The sequence below is a fragment of the Bos indicus genome, chromosome 7 (genome assembly GCF_029378745.1).
Source record: "Bos indicus isolate NIAB-ARS_2022 breed Sahiwal x Tharparkar chromosome 7, NIAB-ARS_B.indTharparkar_mat_pri_1.0, whole genome shotgun sequence".
NCBI lineage: Eukaryota > Metazoa > Chordata > Mammalia > Artiodactyla > Bovidae > Bos > Bos indicus.
In genome coordinates this window covers 41,134,770-41,150,097 of record NC_091766.1, presented here as the reverse complement: position 1 = coordinate 41,150,097, position 15,328 = coordinate 41,134,770, and the positions used below count along the sequence as shown (strand labels likewise).

The 15,328-nt window shown below is 36.8% G+C and overlaps 1 protein-coding gene across 1 annotated transcript; it reads right to left on the bottom strand.

The window, feature by feature from the left end:
- Window positions 1-1,265: 1,265 nt before the first annotated feature.
- Window positions 1,266-2,204, bottom strand: LOC109561027 (olfactory receptor 2T12-like). The gene has a single exon (XM_019963458.2). The coding sequence runs from the start codon at window positions 2,202-2,204 to the stop codon at window positions 1,266-1,268; it is 939 nt and encodes a 312-aa protein (XP_019819017.2).
- Between the last annotated feature and the right edge of the window lie 13,124 nt (window positions 2,205-15,328).

Here is a 15,328-nt window from a genome sequence, read left to right as displayed (position 1 = left end):
CCTCAATTCAAAAACAACAACAAACTTCAATATTGTTTGACTACTTTGTTCATTATTTGAAAAAAAACATTTATCATGAAATGTGGTGTGGAAACATTTCATAAGAATTTTTTTTTATTTTATTTTATTTTTAAACTTTACATAATTGTATTAGTTTTGCCAAATATAAAAATGAGTCCGCCACAGGTATACATGTGTTCCCCATCCTGAACCCTCCTCCCTCCTCCCTCCCCATACCATCCCTCTGGGTCGTCCCAGTGCTCTAGCCCCAAGCATCCAGTATCGTGCATTGAACCTGGACTGGCAACTCGTTTCTTACATGATATTTTACATGTTTCAATGGCATTCTCCCAAATCTTCCCACCCTCTCCCTCTCCCACAGAGTCCATAAGACTGTTCTATACATCAGTGTCTCTTTTGCTGTCTCGTACACCGGGTTATTGTTACCATCTTTCTAAATTCCATATATATGCATTAGTATACTGTATTGGTGTTTTTCTTTCTGGCTTACTTCACTCTGTATAATAGGCTCCAGTTTCATCCACCTCATTAGAACTGATTCAAATGTATTCTTTTTAATGGCTGAGTAATACTCCATTGTGTATATGTACCACTGCTTTCTTATCCATTCATCTGCTGATGGACATCTAGGTTGCTTCCATGTCCTGGCTATTATAAACAGTGCTGTGATGAACATTGGGGTACACGTGTCTCTTTCCCTTCTGGTTTCCTGAGTGTGTATGCCCAGCAGTGGGATTGCTGGATCATAAGGCAGTTCTATTTCCAGTTTTTTAAGGAGTCTCCACACTGTTCTTCATAGTGGCTGTACTAGTTTGCATTCCCACCAACAGTGTAAGAGGGTTCCCTTTTCTCCACACCCTCTCCAGCATTTATTATTTGTAGACTTTTGGATCGCAGCCAACCAGAAAAATAAATGACCCAATCAAAAAATGGGCCAAAGAACTAAATAGACATTTCTCCAAAGAAGACATACAGATGGCTAACAAACACATGAAAAGATGCTCAACATCACTCATTATCAGAGAAATGCAAATAAGAATTTTTTATTAGCAGATTTTTAACAATCCTCAGTCTGATTTGTTGATGACAGCCTAATAAATGATACCAAAATATGGACATCTGTACACATTCCAAAGTAAAATAAAAATAACACACAGAGATATAATGGCTATATAATCTTTCTCAAAGAAATTTTACACAATCACTTTTTATAGCCGTGAACTCTGGGGATAATCAATGTAATCTTAATCATGACTTAAGGCAGCACACTGATCCATACACTTTCTCAGAGCTCCCTTGACCTCACTGTTCCTCAGACTATAGATGAGGGGGTTTAGAACAGGGGTGAAGATGGTATAAAATGCTGACACAATCTTATCATGGTTAGCTGACCTAAAGGATTTTGGTCTCATGTAGGTAAAAATGGCTGCTCCAAAAAACAGTCCCACCACGGAAATATGTGAGGAGCAAGTAGTAAAAGCCTTCTTGCGGGCTTCATTAGAACACATCTGGAGAACAGCGGCAAGAATGAGACTATAGGAAATCAAGATGAGGGAAATGGGGACTAGGAGCATTAACACGCAGCACACATACATAGCATACTCAAAGACAGAAGTGTCAGCACAAGCCAAACGCACCAGAGAGGGGGCCTCACAAAAGAAGTGATCAATCTCATGTGTCCTGCAAAATGAGAAGTTCAGGGTAGCAGCAGCCTGCATGAGCCCATCTGCTGCACCAAGGAACCACGATCCCAAGGTCATTCTTAAGCATAATTGCCAGCTCATGAGGACTGGGTATCTCAGTGGATGGCAAATAGCAACATAGCGGTCATAGGACATGGCTGCTAAGAGGAAGCACTCGCCCCCTTCCAAAGTGAGGAAGAAGAAGATCTGAAACCCACAGCCGACTTGGGAGATGAACGTCCTGCCGGTCAAATAGTCAGCAGCCATTTTAGGCACAATGGTGATAACCAGTATCATGTCCATGAGGGAGAGTTGGCTCAATAGGAAGTACATAGGCCTGTGAAGCCCAGAGTCCAGGAGAATCAGGAGAAACATGAGGGCATTGCCCACAAAAGAGGTGAAGGCAGTTATCAGAACCAACACAAAGAGAAATTGGTGGGCTCCTGTGTGATTAAGGAGTCCTAGGAGAATGAAATCTGAAGTGGTATTCCAGTTTTCCATGATTTCAAACAAGACAGACACAGTAAACAGAAAATAGATGAGGGTTATATATACATAACATAACAATATTTATTGAAGCACAAGAAAAAAATAATTTTTCTTGACCTTGATTAATCCGGGAAAGAGCTTTTGCTTTCCAAATAATAGCACTTCTATTTTTATGCACAGCAACTGGAAGAATTAAGTCTGTAGATGGAAACATAATTACTTTGATATTGTTAGGGGATTTAGTTTAACTTTACCAAGCTATACATTGAAAACAATAATGATTTTCTTAGAATATTTCCTCCAATGTAACACTGTAATACTAAATGCAAATTTTTATTAACTGTAAAAGGCATTTTGTGTAGGGATAAGTTTTCCTTGCAAAGTCACAGAAACACAACCTTTGCTGGGTGAAGAAGAAAAAATAAAATGCCTTACTTCTTCAACCAACTATGAAGATAAATCAATCTCTCCTTCAATTCCAAGAGGATCTAGATCTTTAATGCATTTTCATATCTGATCTGCTGGAATCAAAACTATTCAAACTTGTTGAACAAATATAACTAAACCTGCAAAGATGATGATGTTAGTCTCACAGATATAATGTGATTCAATGAAGTTACATGGAAGGCGTCCATCTCTTCTATGGTCACTCCCTTTACCCCTTCTTTTGATATCCCTCCTATACTAGAGTGCCAATCAAGATGGAGAAAGGCATTAAAAAGGCTCACTCAATCCCTAATTACATAGCTTGAGCATCATCATTGTTGTAAACCTAGATATCATGGAAATACAGTTGCTCTTTATCATATGTGTTTCAGATAAAAAAAAAAAAAAACCTTTATGATCTGCACACACTCATATCTCTAGTATGCAGTATATACCACTAGTAACTATATGCAACTCCTAATTATAGCCCTCAGTATCACTCTTCTGAAGAACCTCAATCCCTCATTTCTTTGACTTGAAGATTTCTTGTTTTCCATTATTTTCATCATTTTTATTGTTGAAGATTGCTAGAACTTTAAACTTGTTTAAAAATCAATAGGCAATTTTTTAACTGTAGAGTGTTTGGCAAATTTCTTAAATTTAATGTATTGTCAATACAGTGACATTTTCATACTGTTGTGAATCCATCACCAATATTCACGTCCTACTCTTCATCTTATTCAACTGAAACTCTTACCCATTAAACAGTAATTTCCCATTACCCCCCTTCTCTTCAGTTCCTGGAAATCAATCTTCTCCTTTTTACCTTTATAAATTTGACTACTATAGAAGTATTAGATAAGCAAAATCATATAGTATTTGTTTAGTTTTTGATTAGTTTATTAAACTTATTATAACATCCTCAAAGTTTATCCATGCTATAACATGTCAGAATTTCCTTTCATTTTAAAGATGAAAAATATTCCTTTGTATGCATATATTCATACTACATTTTACTTTATAATTTATGCCATCTCTGGACATTTCTAAGTGTCTATTCCAGTTGTGTATTTAAGCATCAATTTAATGGGATTTTTGTTAAAACAAGGTTATTATTTTAAATTTGATATGATAAACATATATAGCATAAAATATAATTTGAACCAATCATTTTGCTTTTATTATGTAAGAGAGGTTTATATGTTTTAGGATAATTACAAATTAAGTATATTTTTAGTTTACAAAATATGTTTTCTTATGATAATGTTTCTAATTATAAGTATTTTATCAAATCATTAGTTCTTAACATAAATGATATATCTATGCATTTTCTTTATAGATGAAATAAATATGTAAAAGCAATCAGTCATTATGAACATAACTGAGTAGTCAATATGTTAACAGTGTTTAGATTATTTAGTGTTAAGTTCAACTAACCTTGCAAAAAAGGAGCTTAAGGGATAATTTCTAACAGAATTGACTATGGATACACAGTATAGTGAAATTTTAAATAAGAGATTAATTTATCTTTCATATAAAACATTTACAGTATCATTAAGTGAAAGTATAAAGGCTCACCTCTATTGTAGGAATAGGATTGTTTAGTACTGTGAAAACAAATATTTTCTTCGTTTATTACTATCACTTCAGAATGCTAGAAATATTCTGTCTTCTGTCTCCATAGTCTTCCACATAGAACAGGGCTAAAATTGTGGTATTTTACTTTAAATTATGAAGTTCTCTCTTTTACAATGCTACCAGAAATAACAAATATTACCTCTATTTATTCTCATCAAGTAATTATAGAATATTTAGAAAACTTCCTATAATTATTCTTTCTATATTTTCTACTTCTTGCTCTCAATACTGAAACTGTAAATCTTTTTCCACAGCGTACTGGAATGATTAATCTATTCTGCAAAATATAAAATGGTAAAAGACAAATTTTTTATAGAATTAACAGGTTATTACAATGTTTTAATCTCATTATTATGTCAGCTATCATATGCTTTAGTTCTTCAAATTGTAAAATAGATAATTGAATGGATATTATCTGCAAAACTATATAAATTGATCTAACTGGATTTTTCTGGAGTTCAAATTTAAAAGCAAAACTAATAAGTATTCAGAAACTAGTATGACTTACTTACATAAGATAAAAACGAAGAACTCAAAACCTGCATCCTCTCTGAGCAGCATCCTCCTATTTACCTCTCTGAGTGGAAGAAGGCTCTTCTAGTCTTGCACCATCAAGCTTGCTCATATTAGGGTCTGCAGAGACCTATTAAGAGGCTTGGCCTATTGCCATCTTATTCTAAAATTACTATCATATTAACACATCAGAACTTCAGAAGTATAACTATTTGGATGTCAAAAATGTTTAATTTTTAAAGGTTTTAGTGGTTCTCAGAACTTCAATATACTTCCCTGCTGCTGCTACTGCTGTTAAGTCGCTTTAGTCACGTCCGACTCTGTGCGACCCCATAGACGGCAGCCTACCAGGTTCTGCCATCCCTGGGATTCTCCAGGCAAGAACACTGGAGTGGGCTGCCATTGCCTTCTCCAATGCATGAAAGTGAAAAGAGAAAGTGAAGTCGCTCAGTCGTGTCCAACTCTTGTGACCCCATGGACTCCAGCCTACCAGGCTTCTCCATCCGTGGGATTTTCCAGGCAAGAGTACTGGAGTGGGGTGTCATTGCCTTCTCCAATATACTTCCCTACATGCTTTCATAATACTATGATTCATTAAGAGATAACTATTTACAAGAAAAATATATATATAAATAAATGTTCTTGGGAAAATATGTTTATTTAAATATACACACTGAGGAGAGGATTAATTTGATTTTAACATTGCTTATTTTTTTTAATATGAGTTTATTTATTTTAATTGGAGGCTAATTATTTTACAGTATTGTAGTGGTTTTGCCATACATTAACATGAATCTGCCATGGGTGTACATGTGTTCCCCATCCTGAAACCTCCTCCCACCTTTCTCCCCATCCCATCCCTCTGGGTCATCCCAGTGGACCAGCCCCAACACCCTGTCTCATACATTGAACCTGAACTTGTGATTCGTCTCACATATGATAATATACATGCTTCAGTGCCATTCTCCCAAATCATCCCACCCTTGCCCTCTCCCCCAGAGTCTAAAAGACTGTTCTTTACATCTGTGTCTCTTTTGCTGTCTCGCATGTAGGGTTATCATTACCATCTTTCTAAATCCCATATATATGCATTAGTATACTGTATTGGTGTTTGTCTTTCTGGCTTACTTCACTCCAGTTTCATCCACCTCATTACAACTGATTCAAATGTATTCTTTTTAATGGCTGAGTAATATTCCATTGTGTATGTGTACCACAGCCTTTTATCCATTCATCTGCTGATGAACATATAGGTTGCTTCCATGTCCTGGCTATTATAAACAGTGCTGCAATTAACATTGGGATACACATGTCTCTTTCAACTCTGGATTCCTCAGTGTGTATGCCCAGTAGTGGGATTGCTGGGTCATATGGCAGTTCTATTTCCAATTTTTTAAGGAATCTCCACACTGTTCTCCATAGTGGCTGGACTAGCTTGCATTCCCACCAACAGTGTAAGAGGGTTCCCTTTTCTCCATACCCTCTCCAGCACTTATTGCTTGTAGGCTTTTGGATAGCAACCATTCTGACTGGCGTAAAATGGTACCTCATTGTGGTTTTGATTTGCATTTCTCTGATAACGAGTGATGTTGAGCATCTTTCCATGTGTTTGTTAGCCATCTATATGTCTTCTTTGGAGAAATGCCTGTTTAGTTCTTTGGCCCACTTTTTTATTGGGTCGTTCATTTTTCTGGTATTGAGCTGCAAGAGTTTCTTGCATATTTTTGAGATTAATTCTTTGTCAGTTGCTTCATTTGCTATTATTTTCTCCCATTCTGAAGGCTGTCTTTTCACCTTGCTTATAGTTTCCTTTGTTGTGTAAAAGCTTTTCCAAAACTGAACCAGGAAGAAATAGAAAATGTTAACAGACCCATTACAAGCACGGAAATTGAAACTGTAATCAGAAATCTTCTAACAAACAAAAGCCCAGGACCAGAGAGCTTCACAGCTGAATTCTACCAAAAATTTAGAGAAGAGCTAACAGCTATCCTACTCAAACTCTTCCAGAAAATTGCAGAGGAAGGAACACTTCCAAACTCATTCTATGAGGCCACCATCACCCTGATACCAAAGACAACACAAAAAAGAAAATTGCAGGCCAATATCACTGATGAACACAGATGTAAAAATCCTCAAAAAAATTTTAGCAAACAGAATTCAGCAACACATCAAAAAGCTCATACACCATGATCACGTTGGGTTTAGTCCAGGAATGCAAGGATTGTTCAATATATGAAAATCAATTAGTGTGATACACCATATCAACATATTGAAAGATAAAAATCATGTGATCATCTCAATAGATGCAGAAAAAGCCTTTGACAAAATTCAGCACCTATTTATGATGAAAACTCTTCAAAGAATGGGCGTAGAAGGAACCTACCTCAACATAGTAAAAGCCATATTTGATAAGCTTACAGCAAACATTATTCTCAATGGTGAAAAACTGAAAGCATTCCCCCGTAAAATCAGGAAACAAGACAAGGGTGTCCACTTTCACCACTATTATTCAACATAGTTCTGAAAGTCCTAGCTACAAAAATCAGAGAAGAAAAAGAAATAAAAGGAATTAAAATTGGAAAAGAAGCAGTACAGCTCTCACTCTTTGCAGATGATATGATACTGTACATAGAAAACCCTAAAGATAGTATCAGAAAATTACTAGAGCTAATCAGTGAATTTTGAAAAGTTGCAGGATACAAAATCAATTCACAGAAATCACTTGTGTCTCTATATACTAACAATGGAAATTCAGAAAGAGAAATTACAGAATCAGTCTCATTCACCATTGCAAAAAAAAAAAAAAAGAAAGAAAGAAAAAGAAAAAGGAAGAAGAATTAAATGTCTAGGAATAAAGTTACCCAAGGAGACAAAAGAACTGTACTCAGAAAATTATGACACTAATGAATGAAATCAAAGATGACATAAACAGATGGAGAGATATTCCATATTCTTGGGTAAGAAGAATTTTTATTGACTATACTACCAAATGCAACCTGTAGATTCAATGTGATCCCTATCAAATTGCAAATAGCATTTTTCACAGACTAGAACAAAAAATTTCACAATACATGTGGAAACACAAAAGACCCCAAATAGCCAAAGCAGTCTTCAGAAAGAATGGAGCTGAAGGAATCAAACTTCCTGACTTCAGACTATACTACAAAGCTACAGTCATCAGGACAGTATGGTACTGGCACAAAAACAGATATATAGACCAATGGAACAAGATAGAAAACCTAGAAATAAACCCATGCATCTATGGATGCCTTATTTTTTACAAAGGAGTCAAGAATATACAACAGGGCAAAGACAGCCTCTTCAATAAATGGTGCTGGGAAAACTGGACAGATATATATAAAAGAATGAAATTGGAACACTTCCAAACACCATACACAAAGACAAATATTAATTCTTTTGATGCATTAATATGGAATAAATTTCCTTTTGATTGTGTCATTCTATTTAATTCTTAAAAATCTTGTAGATTTGAATTGTATAGACCTTTCATCCCCTTCGTAAATTTGCTCCTAATTGTTTTTGATCCAATTTAAATGGGATTTTTTTCTCTATTTTGAATGCTTCCTTGTAAATGTGTAATAGCACAGTTGATTTCTATATATGTATTTTATATTCTGCAACTTTACTGAAATCATTGATTAGTTATAGCAGATTTCTTGATTCTTTAGGGTTTTTGACATATAATATCCTATCATTACAAATAATAAAATGAATGCCTTTTACTTCATTTTCTTCCCTGATAGCTCTAGTGAAATTTAAGTTGCGTAGAGAAGCCTTGACTTGTCCCTGGTCTCACAAGAAAAGCTCTCAGTTTTTCACTCTTGAGAATTTTAGCTGTGGGTATGTTGTATATAATCTTAATTATTTTGTAGTATAACACTTCAATACTGAATTTTTCTGGATTTTTATCAATGCTGTAATTTGCCAAGTGTTTTTCAATATCTATTAAGAAAATATATTATTCTAAATATAATTGTATTACACTAATGTGATGTATCACAGAATCTCATTTGACCATGGTGTGTAACCCTTGTAATGTGCTATTGAGTTCAGTTTTCTAAGACTTTATTGATAATATCTACATGTCTATTTATCAGGTGTATTGGTCTGTAGATTTCTTTTCCTGAAATCTCCTTATCTGAATTTGGTATCACAGTATTGTTGGCCTAATAAAATGTTTAAAATTCCTCCCTCTTAAGTTTTTAAGAGATATTAATAATGATTATTTTTAAGTGTTTGGTAGAAATCCCCAGTGAAACCATTGGCTCTGGTTTTTTCTGTGTTGGGAGATTTTTGATTACTGATGAAATCTCGTTACTCATTGTCGGTATGTTTTGATTTTCTATTTCATCAAGATTCAGTTTTTGATAAATCACAGCAGGATCCTCTATGACCAACTTCCCAGAGTAATGTAAATAAAACAAAAATAAACAAATGGGACCTAATTAAGCTTAAAAGCTTTTGCACAACAAAAGAAACTATAAGCAAGGTGAAAAGACAGCCTTCAGAATGGGAGAAAATAATAGCAAACAAAGCAACTGACAAAGAATTAATCTCAAAAATATGCAAGCAACTCATGCAGCTCAATTCCAGAAAAATTATTGTCCCAATTAAAAAATGGGCCAAAGAACTAAACAGACATTTCTCCAAAGACATACAGATGGCTAACAAACACATGAAAAGATGCTCAACATTACTCATTATCAGAGAAATGCAATTAAAACCACAATGAGGTACCATCTCTCACTGGTCAGAATGTTTGCTATCAAAAAGTCTATAAGGAATAAATGCTGGTGAGGGTGAAGAAAAAAGGGAACCCTCTTACACTGTTGGTGGGAATGCAAACTAGTACAGCCACTATGGAGAACAGTGTAGAGATTCCTTTAAAAACTGGAAATAGAACAGCCATATGACCCAGCAATCCCGCTGCTGGGCAGACACACCGAGGAAACCAGAAATAAAAGAGACGTGTACCCCAATGTTTATTGCAACACTGTTTACAATAGCCAGGACATGGAAGCAACCTAGATGTCCATCAGCAGATGAATGGATAAGAAAGCCATGGTACATATACACAATGGAGTATTACTCAGCCATTAAAAAGAATACATTTGAATCAGTTCTAATGAGGTGGATGAAACTGGAGCCTATTATACAGAGTGAAGTAAGCCAGAAAGAAAAACACCAATACAGTACATTAAAGCATATATGTGGAATTTAGAAAGATGGTAATGATGATCGTATATGCGAGACAGCAAAAGAGACACAGATGTAAAGAACAGACTTTTTGGACCCTATGGGAAAAAGTGAGGGTGGGGTGATTTCAGAGACTAGCATTGAAACATGTATACTACCATATGTGAAATAGATCACTAGTCCAGGTTTGATGCATGAGACACGGTGCTCAGGGCTGGTGCACTGGGATGACCCTGAGGGATGGGATGGGGAGGGAGGTGGGGAGAGGGGCTCAGGATGGGGAAACATGTACACCCAAAGCTGATTCATGTCAGTGTATGGCAAAAACCACAACAATATTGTAAATTAATTAGCCTCCAATTAAAATAAATACATTAATTTTCTTTTTAAAAAAAGATTGTTTTTGTAAACTATTCCTAGGAATTTATCCACTTTCTTAGTTTATCAAAAATTCGGTATATAATTTTTCATAGTATTATCTTAAGATATTTTTATTTTGGTGGTGTCATTTTTTCCTTTTCAGTTTTGTTTTTATTTATTCAGGTGTGCTTTTTTGAATTTTGACTTTTTAACTAAAACTTTGTCAACTGTGTTCATCTGTTTTTTAAAGCCATCCCATCAATCTTTTATATTATCTTTCTATACTTTATTTCATTTTTACTTTCTGATATTGTCATTTTATCCCTTCTACTAACTTTTCCTTTGTAGTTTTAAAAACTTTTTTTAAGTTCTTTGAGGTGTATAGATAGGTTTTGTATTTGAAATCTTTCATTTTCTCGATATAAGCATTTATCACTATAAATTTCCCACAGTACAACTTTGGCTTTGTACTATGGATTTTGTATATTGTATTTTCATTTTATTTTATATCAAACTACTTATTATATGTTTCTCCTTTTATTTTCTATTTTTATTGTAGCTGCTTCTGCTGCTAAGTCGCTTCAGTCGTGTCCGACTCTGTGCGACCCCGAGGTGGCAGGCCACCAGGCTCTGCCGTCCCTGGGATTCTCCAGGCAAGAACACTGGAGTGGGTTGCCATTTCCTTCTCCAATGCATGAAAGTGAAAGGTGAAAGTGAAGTCATTCAGTCGTGTCCTATCTTAGAGACCCTATGGACTGCAGCCTACCAGGCTCCTCCATCCATGGGATTTTCCAGGCAAGAGTACTGGAGTGGGGTGCCATTGCCTTCTCCTTTATTGTAGCATAGTTGATTTACAATATTATGATAGTTTTAGGTGGACAGCAAAGTGAATCAACTATATATTATTGTATAACTGGCATATATATATGATATTGAGTATAGCTCCATGTGCTGTATATTAAGTCCTTGTTAGTTATATATTTTATAAACAGTATTAGATTTCAATTAAAATATTTGTTTTGATTTCCTCTTTGGACCATTGGTTATTAAGAACATATTATTTTTTCTCCACATGTATGTGGATATTACATTTTTCTTCTTGTTATTAATTTCTACTATAACACAGTTTTGGTGAAGAAAAGATGCTTGATTCAATGTCAATCTCCTTAAACTTACTGAAAGTTGTTTTTTGGCCGTATATATGGCCAATCCTACACAATGTTACATGTGAACTTGAGAATAAATTTTTATTACTTGGAATGTTCTCTATGTGTCTTTTAGTTTCATTCGATCAAATTAGTAGATTATGTCCAAAAGTTCCTTATAAATTTTCTACTAAATGTTCTTTTATTATTGAAAGTGGATATTAATATTTCCTACAATTATTGCAGCACTCTCTACTTCTCCATTCAAATCTGTCAATATTTCTGTATCTATAAACATATATAGGAGGCGGTCCTAAGACGGCAGAGGAATAGGACAGGGAGACCACTTTCTCCCCAACAAATTCATCAAAAGAACATTTAAACGATGAGTAAAATCCACAAAACAACTTCTGAATGCCAGCAGAGGACATCAGGCACCCAGAAAAGAAGCCCATTGCCTTTGAACAAAGGTAGGAAAAATATAAAAGACAAAGAAAGAGACAAAAGAGGGAGGGATGGAGCTCCGTCCTGGGAAGGGAGTCTTAAAAAGAGAGAAGTTTCCAAACACCAGGAAACACTCTCACTGCCGAGTCTGTGGTGAGCCTTGGGGGCACAGAGGGCAACACAATAGGTAGGAAAAATAAGTAAATAATTAAAACCCACAGATTACGAGCCCAACAGTAACTCCCCCAGTGGAGAAGCACCGCAGAGGACTGCACCCGCCACTAGCAAGCAGGGGCTGGGAAGGGAGGCGCGGGCTGCATTGCTTAGAGTAAGGATTGGGCCTGAATGCCTCTGGGGATGATCAGAGTGAACTAATTTGGGCTAGCAAACCAGACTGTGGGATAGCTACCACCGGAAAAGCCCTAAGACACCGCCAGGCCCATGCACAGAAAAAAGGGCTGAACAGAACTAGCTGGCTGCAGACCATCCCCCTCCAGTGACAGGGAGCCAGAGCCAGAAGGGGGCAATCGCAGCCCCAGAGAGACATTATCTACCTAACTGCAAGCAGGCTTCTTTGCAGGTTCTGGACAGTCATCAGCCTGAGAAGATGCGCCATTTGTACACCCAGAAAACTGAGCAGCAGGGATGGGAGAGGCGATAAGTCAGTGACCGGGCTCGCCAAACAACTCATCACCCGAGCTGCTCAGAGCTGGGAAGGGCACAAAATGCAGGCCCAATGGAGTCTGTGCCTCTGAGGACTACCCGAGTGCCTGAACCTGAGCGGCTTAGACCTGGGAGGTGCATGCAGCCCAGGGCCTGCCTTGGACGGTTCCTGGCGGAGCAACTAGAGCCTGAGCTGTGTGGACAGGGAGGGTGCATGCGCCATAAGCGGGGGCAGCACACACCAGTGTTATTTGTCTGCAGCATCCCTCCCTCCCCACAGCACAACTGAACTAGTGAACCTAAAGAAGTGTCCACCACCGCCCCCTTGTATCAGGGCGGAAATCAGACACTGAAGAGACCAGCAAACAGAAGCTAAAACCGAGGGAACCACCTTGGAAGTGACAGGTTAACCGAGGGAACAACCTTAGAAGTGCAGTAGATTAAAACCCTGTAGTTAGTACTGACTACATAGGAAGGGGCCTATAGATCTTGAGAAATATAAGCCGGACCAAGAAACTATCCGAAAATGAACTGACCCCACACTGCCCACAACAACACCAGAAAAAGTCCTAGATGTATTTTTACTATTTTTATGATCATTCTTTTCTTTTTTTTTCTTTAACTTTTTTTTTTAACTTTTAAGTCCTCTCTTACTCCTTTAATTTTCATTTTTATAACCTACTATTACTTTTCAAAAAAAAAAGACTATTTTTAAAGCAAACTTCATATATATATATTTTAATAACTTTTGTGACTTTTTTTTCTTTTCTTCTTCTTTTCTTTAATATTGTATTTTTGAAAATCCAACCTGTACTCTAAAATTTTAATCTTTGCTTTTAGGTATTTGTTATCAATTTTGTACCTTTAAGAACCCAATCTTCAGTACCCATTTTTACCTGGGAGCTAGATTACTGGCTTCACTGCTCTCTCCCCCTTTGGACTCTCCTTTCTCTCCACTAGGTCGCCTCTGTCTCCTCCCTCGCACTTCTCTTCTCTACCCAACTCTCTGAATCTCTGTGTGTTCCAGATGGTGGAGGACACTTAGGGAACTGATTACTGGCTGGATCTATCTCTCTCCTTTTCATTCCCCCCTTTTATCCTCCTTGCCCGTTCTGTCTCCTTCCTCCCTCTTCTCTTCTCTGTATAACTCCATGAACATCTTTGAGTGGTCCAGACTGTGAAGTGCACATAAGGAAGTGATTACTGGCTAGCTTGCTCTCTCCTCTTTTGATTCCACCCCATCTCATTCGGGTCACCTCTAACTCCATCCTCCCTCTTCTCTTCTCCATGTAACTCTTTGAAGCTCTCTGGGTGTCCCTCACTGTGGAGAAACTTTTCATCTTTAATCTAGATGTTTTATCAACAGTGCTGTATAGAAGGAGAAGTCTTGAGACTACTGTAAAAATAAGACTGAAAACCAGAAGCAGGAGGCTTAAGTCCGAATCCTGAAAACATCATAGAACACCTGACTCCAGGGAACATTAATCAATAGGAGCTCATCAAATGCCTCCATACCTACACTGAAACCAAGCACCACCCAAGGGCCAACAAGTTCCAGAGCAAGACATACTATGCAAATTCTCCAGCAACACAGGAACACAGCCCTGAGCTTCAATATACAGGCTGCCCAAAGTTACTCCAAATCCACTAACATCTCATAACTCGTTACTAGACACTTCATTGCACTCCAGAGAGAAGAAATACAGCTCCACCCACCAGAACACCGACACAAGCTTCCCTAACCAAGAAACCTTGACAGGCCACCTGTACCAACTCACACACAGTGAGGAAATGCCACAATAAAGAGAACTCCACAAACTGCCAGAATACAGAAAGGACACCCCAAACTCAGCAATATAAACAAGATGAAGAGACAAAGGAATACCCAGCAGGTAAAGGAACAGGATAAATGCCCACCAAACCAAACAAAAGAGGAAGAGATAGGGAATCTACCTGATAAAGAATTCCGAATAATGATAGTGAAAATGATCCAAAATCTTGAAATAAAAATGGAATCACAGATAAATAGAGGGCAAGGATTAAGAAAATGCAAGAAAGGTTTAACAAGGACCTAGAAGAAATAAAAAAGAGTCAATATATAATGAATAATGCAATAAATGAGATCAAAAACACTCTGGAGACAACAAATAGTAGACTAAAGGAGGCAGAAGACAGGATTAGTGAAATAGAAGATAGAATGGTAGAAATAAATGAATCAGAGATAAAAAAAGAAAAACAAATTAAAAGAAATGAGGACAATCTCAGAGACCTCCAGGACAATATTAAATGCCACAACATTCGAATCATAGGAGTCCCAGAAGAAGAAGACAGAAAGAAAGACCATGAGAAAATACTTGAGGACATAATAGTTGAAAACTTCCCTAAAATGGGGAAGGAAATAATCACCCAAGTCCAAGAAACCCAGAGAGTCCCAAACAGGATAAACCCAAGGCAAAATACCCCAAGACACACATTAATTAAATTAACAAAGATCAAACACAAAGAACAAATATTAAAAGCAGCAAGGGAAAAACAACAAATACCACACAAGGGGATTCCCATAAGGATAACAGCTGATCTTTCAGTAGAAACTCTTCAGGCCAGGAGGGAATGGCAAGACATACTTAAAGTGATGAAAGAAAATAATGTACATCCCAGATTACTGTACCCAGCAAGGATCTCATTCAAATATGAAGGAGAAATCAAAAGCTTTACAGACAAGCAAAAGCT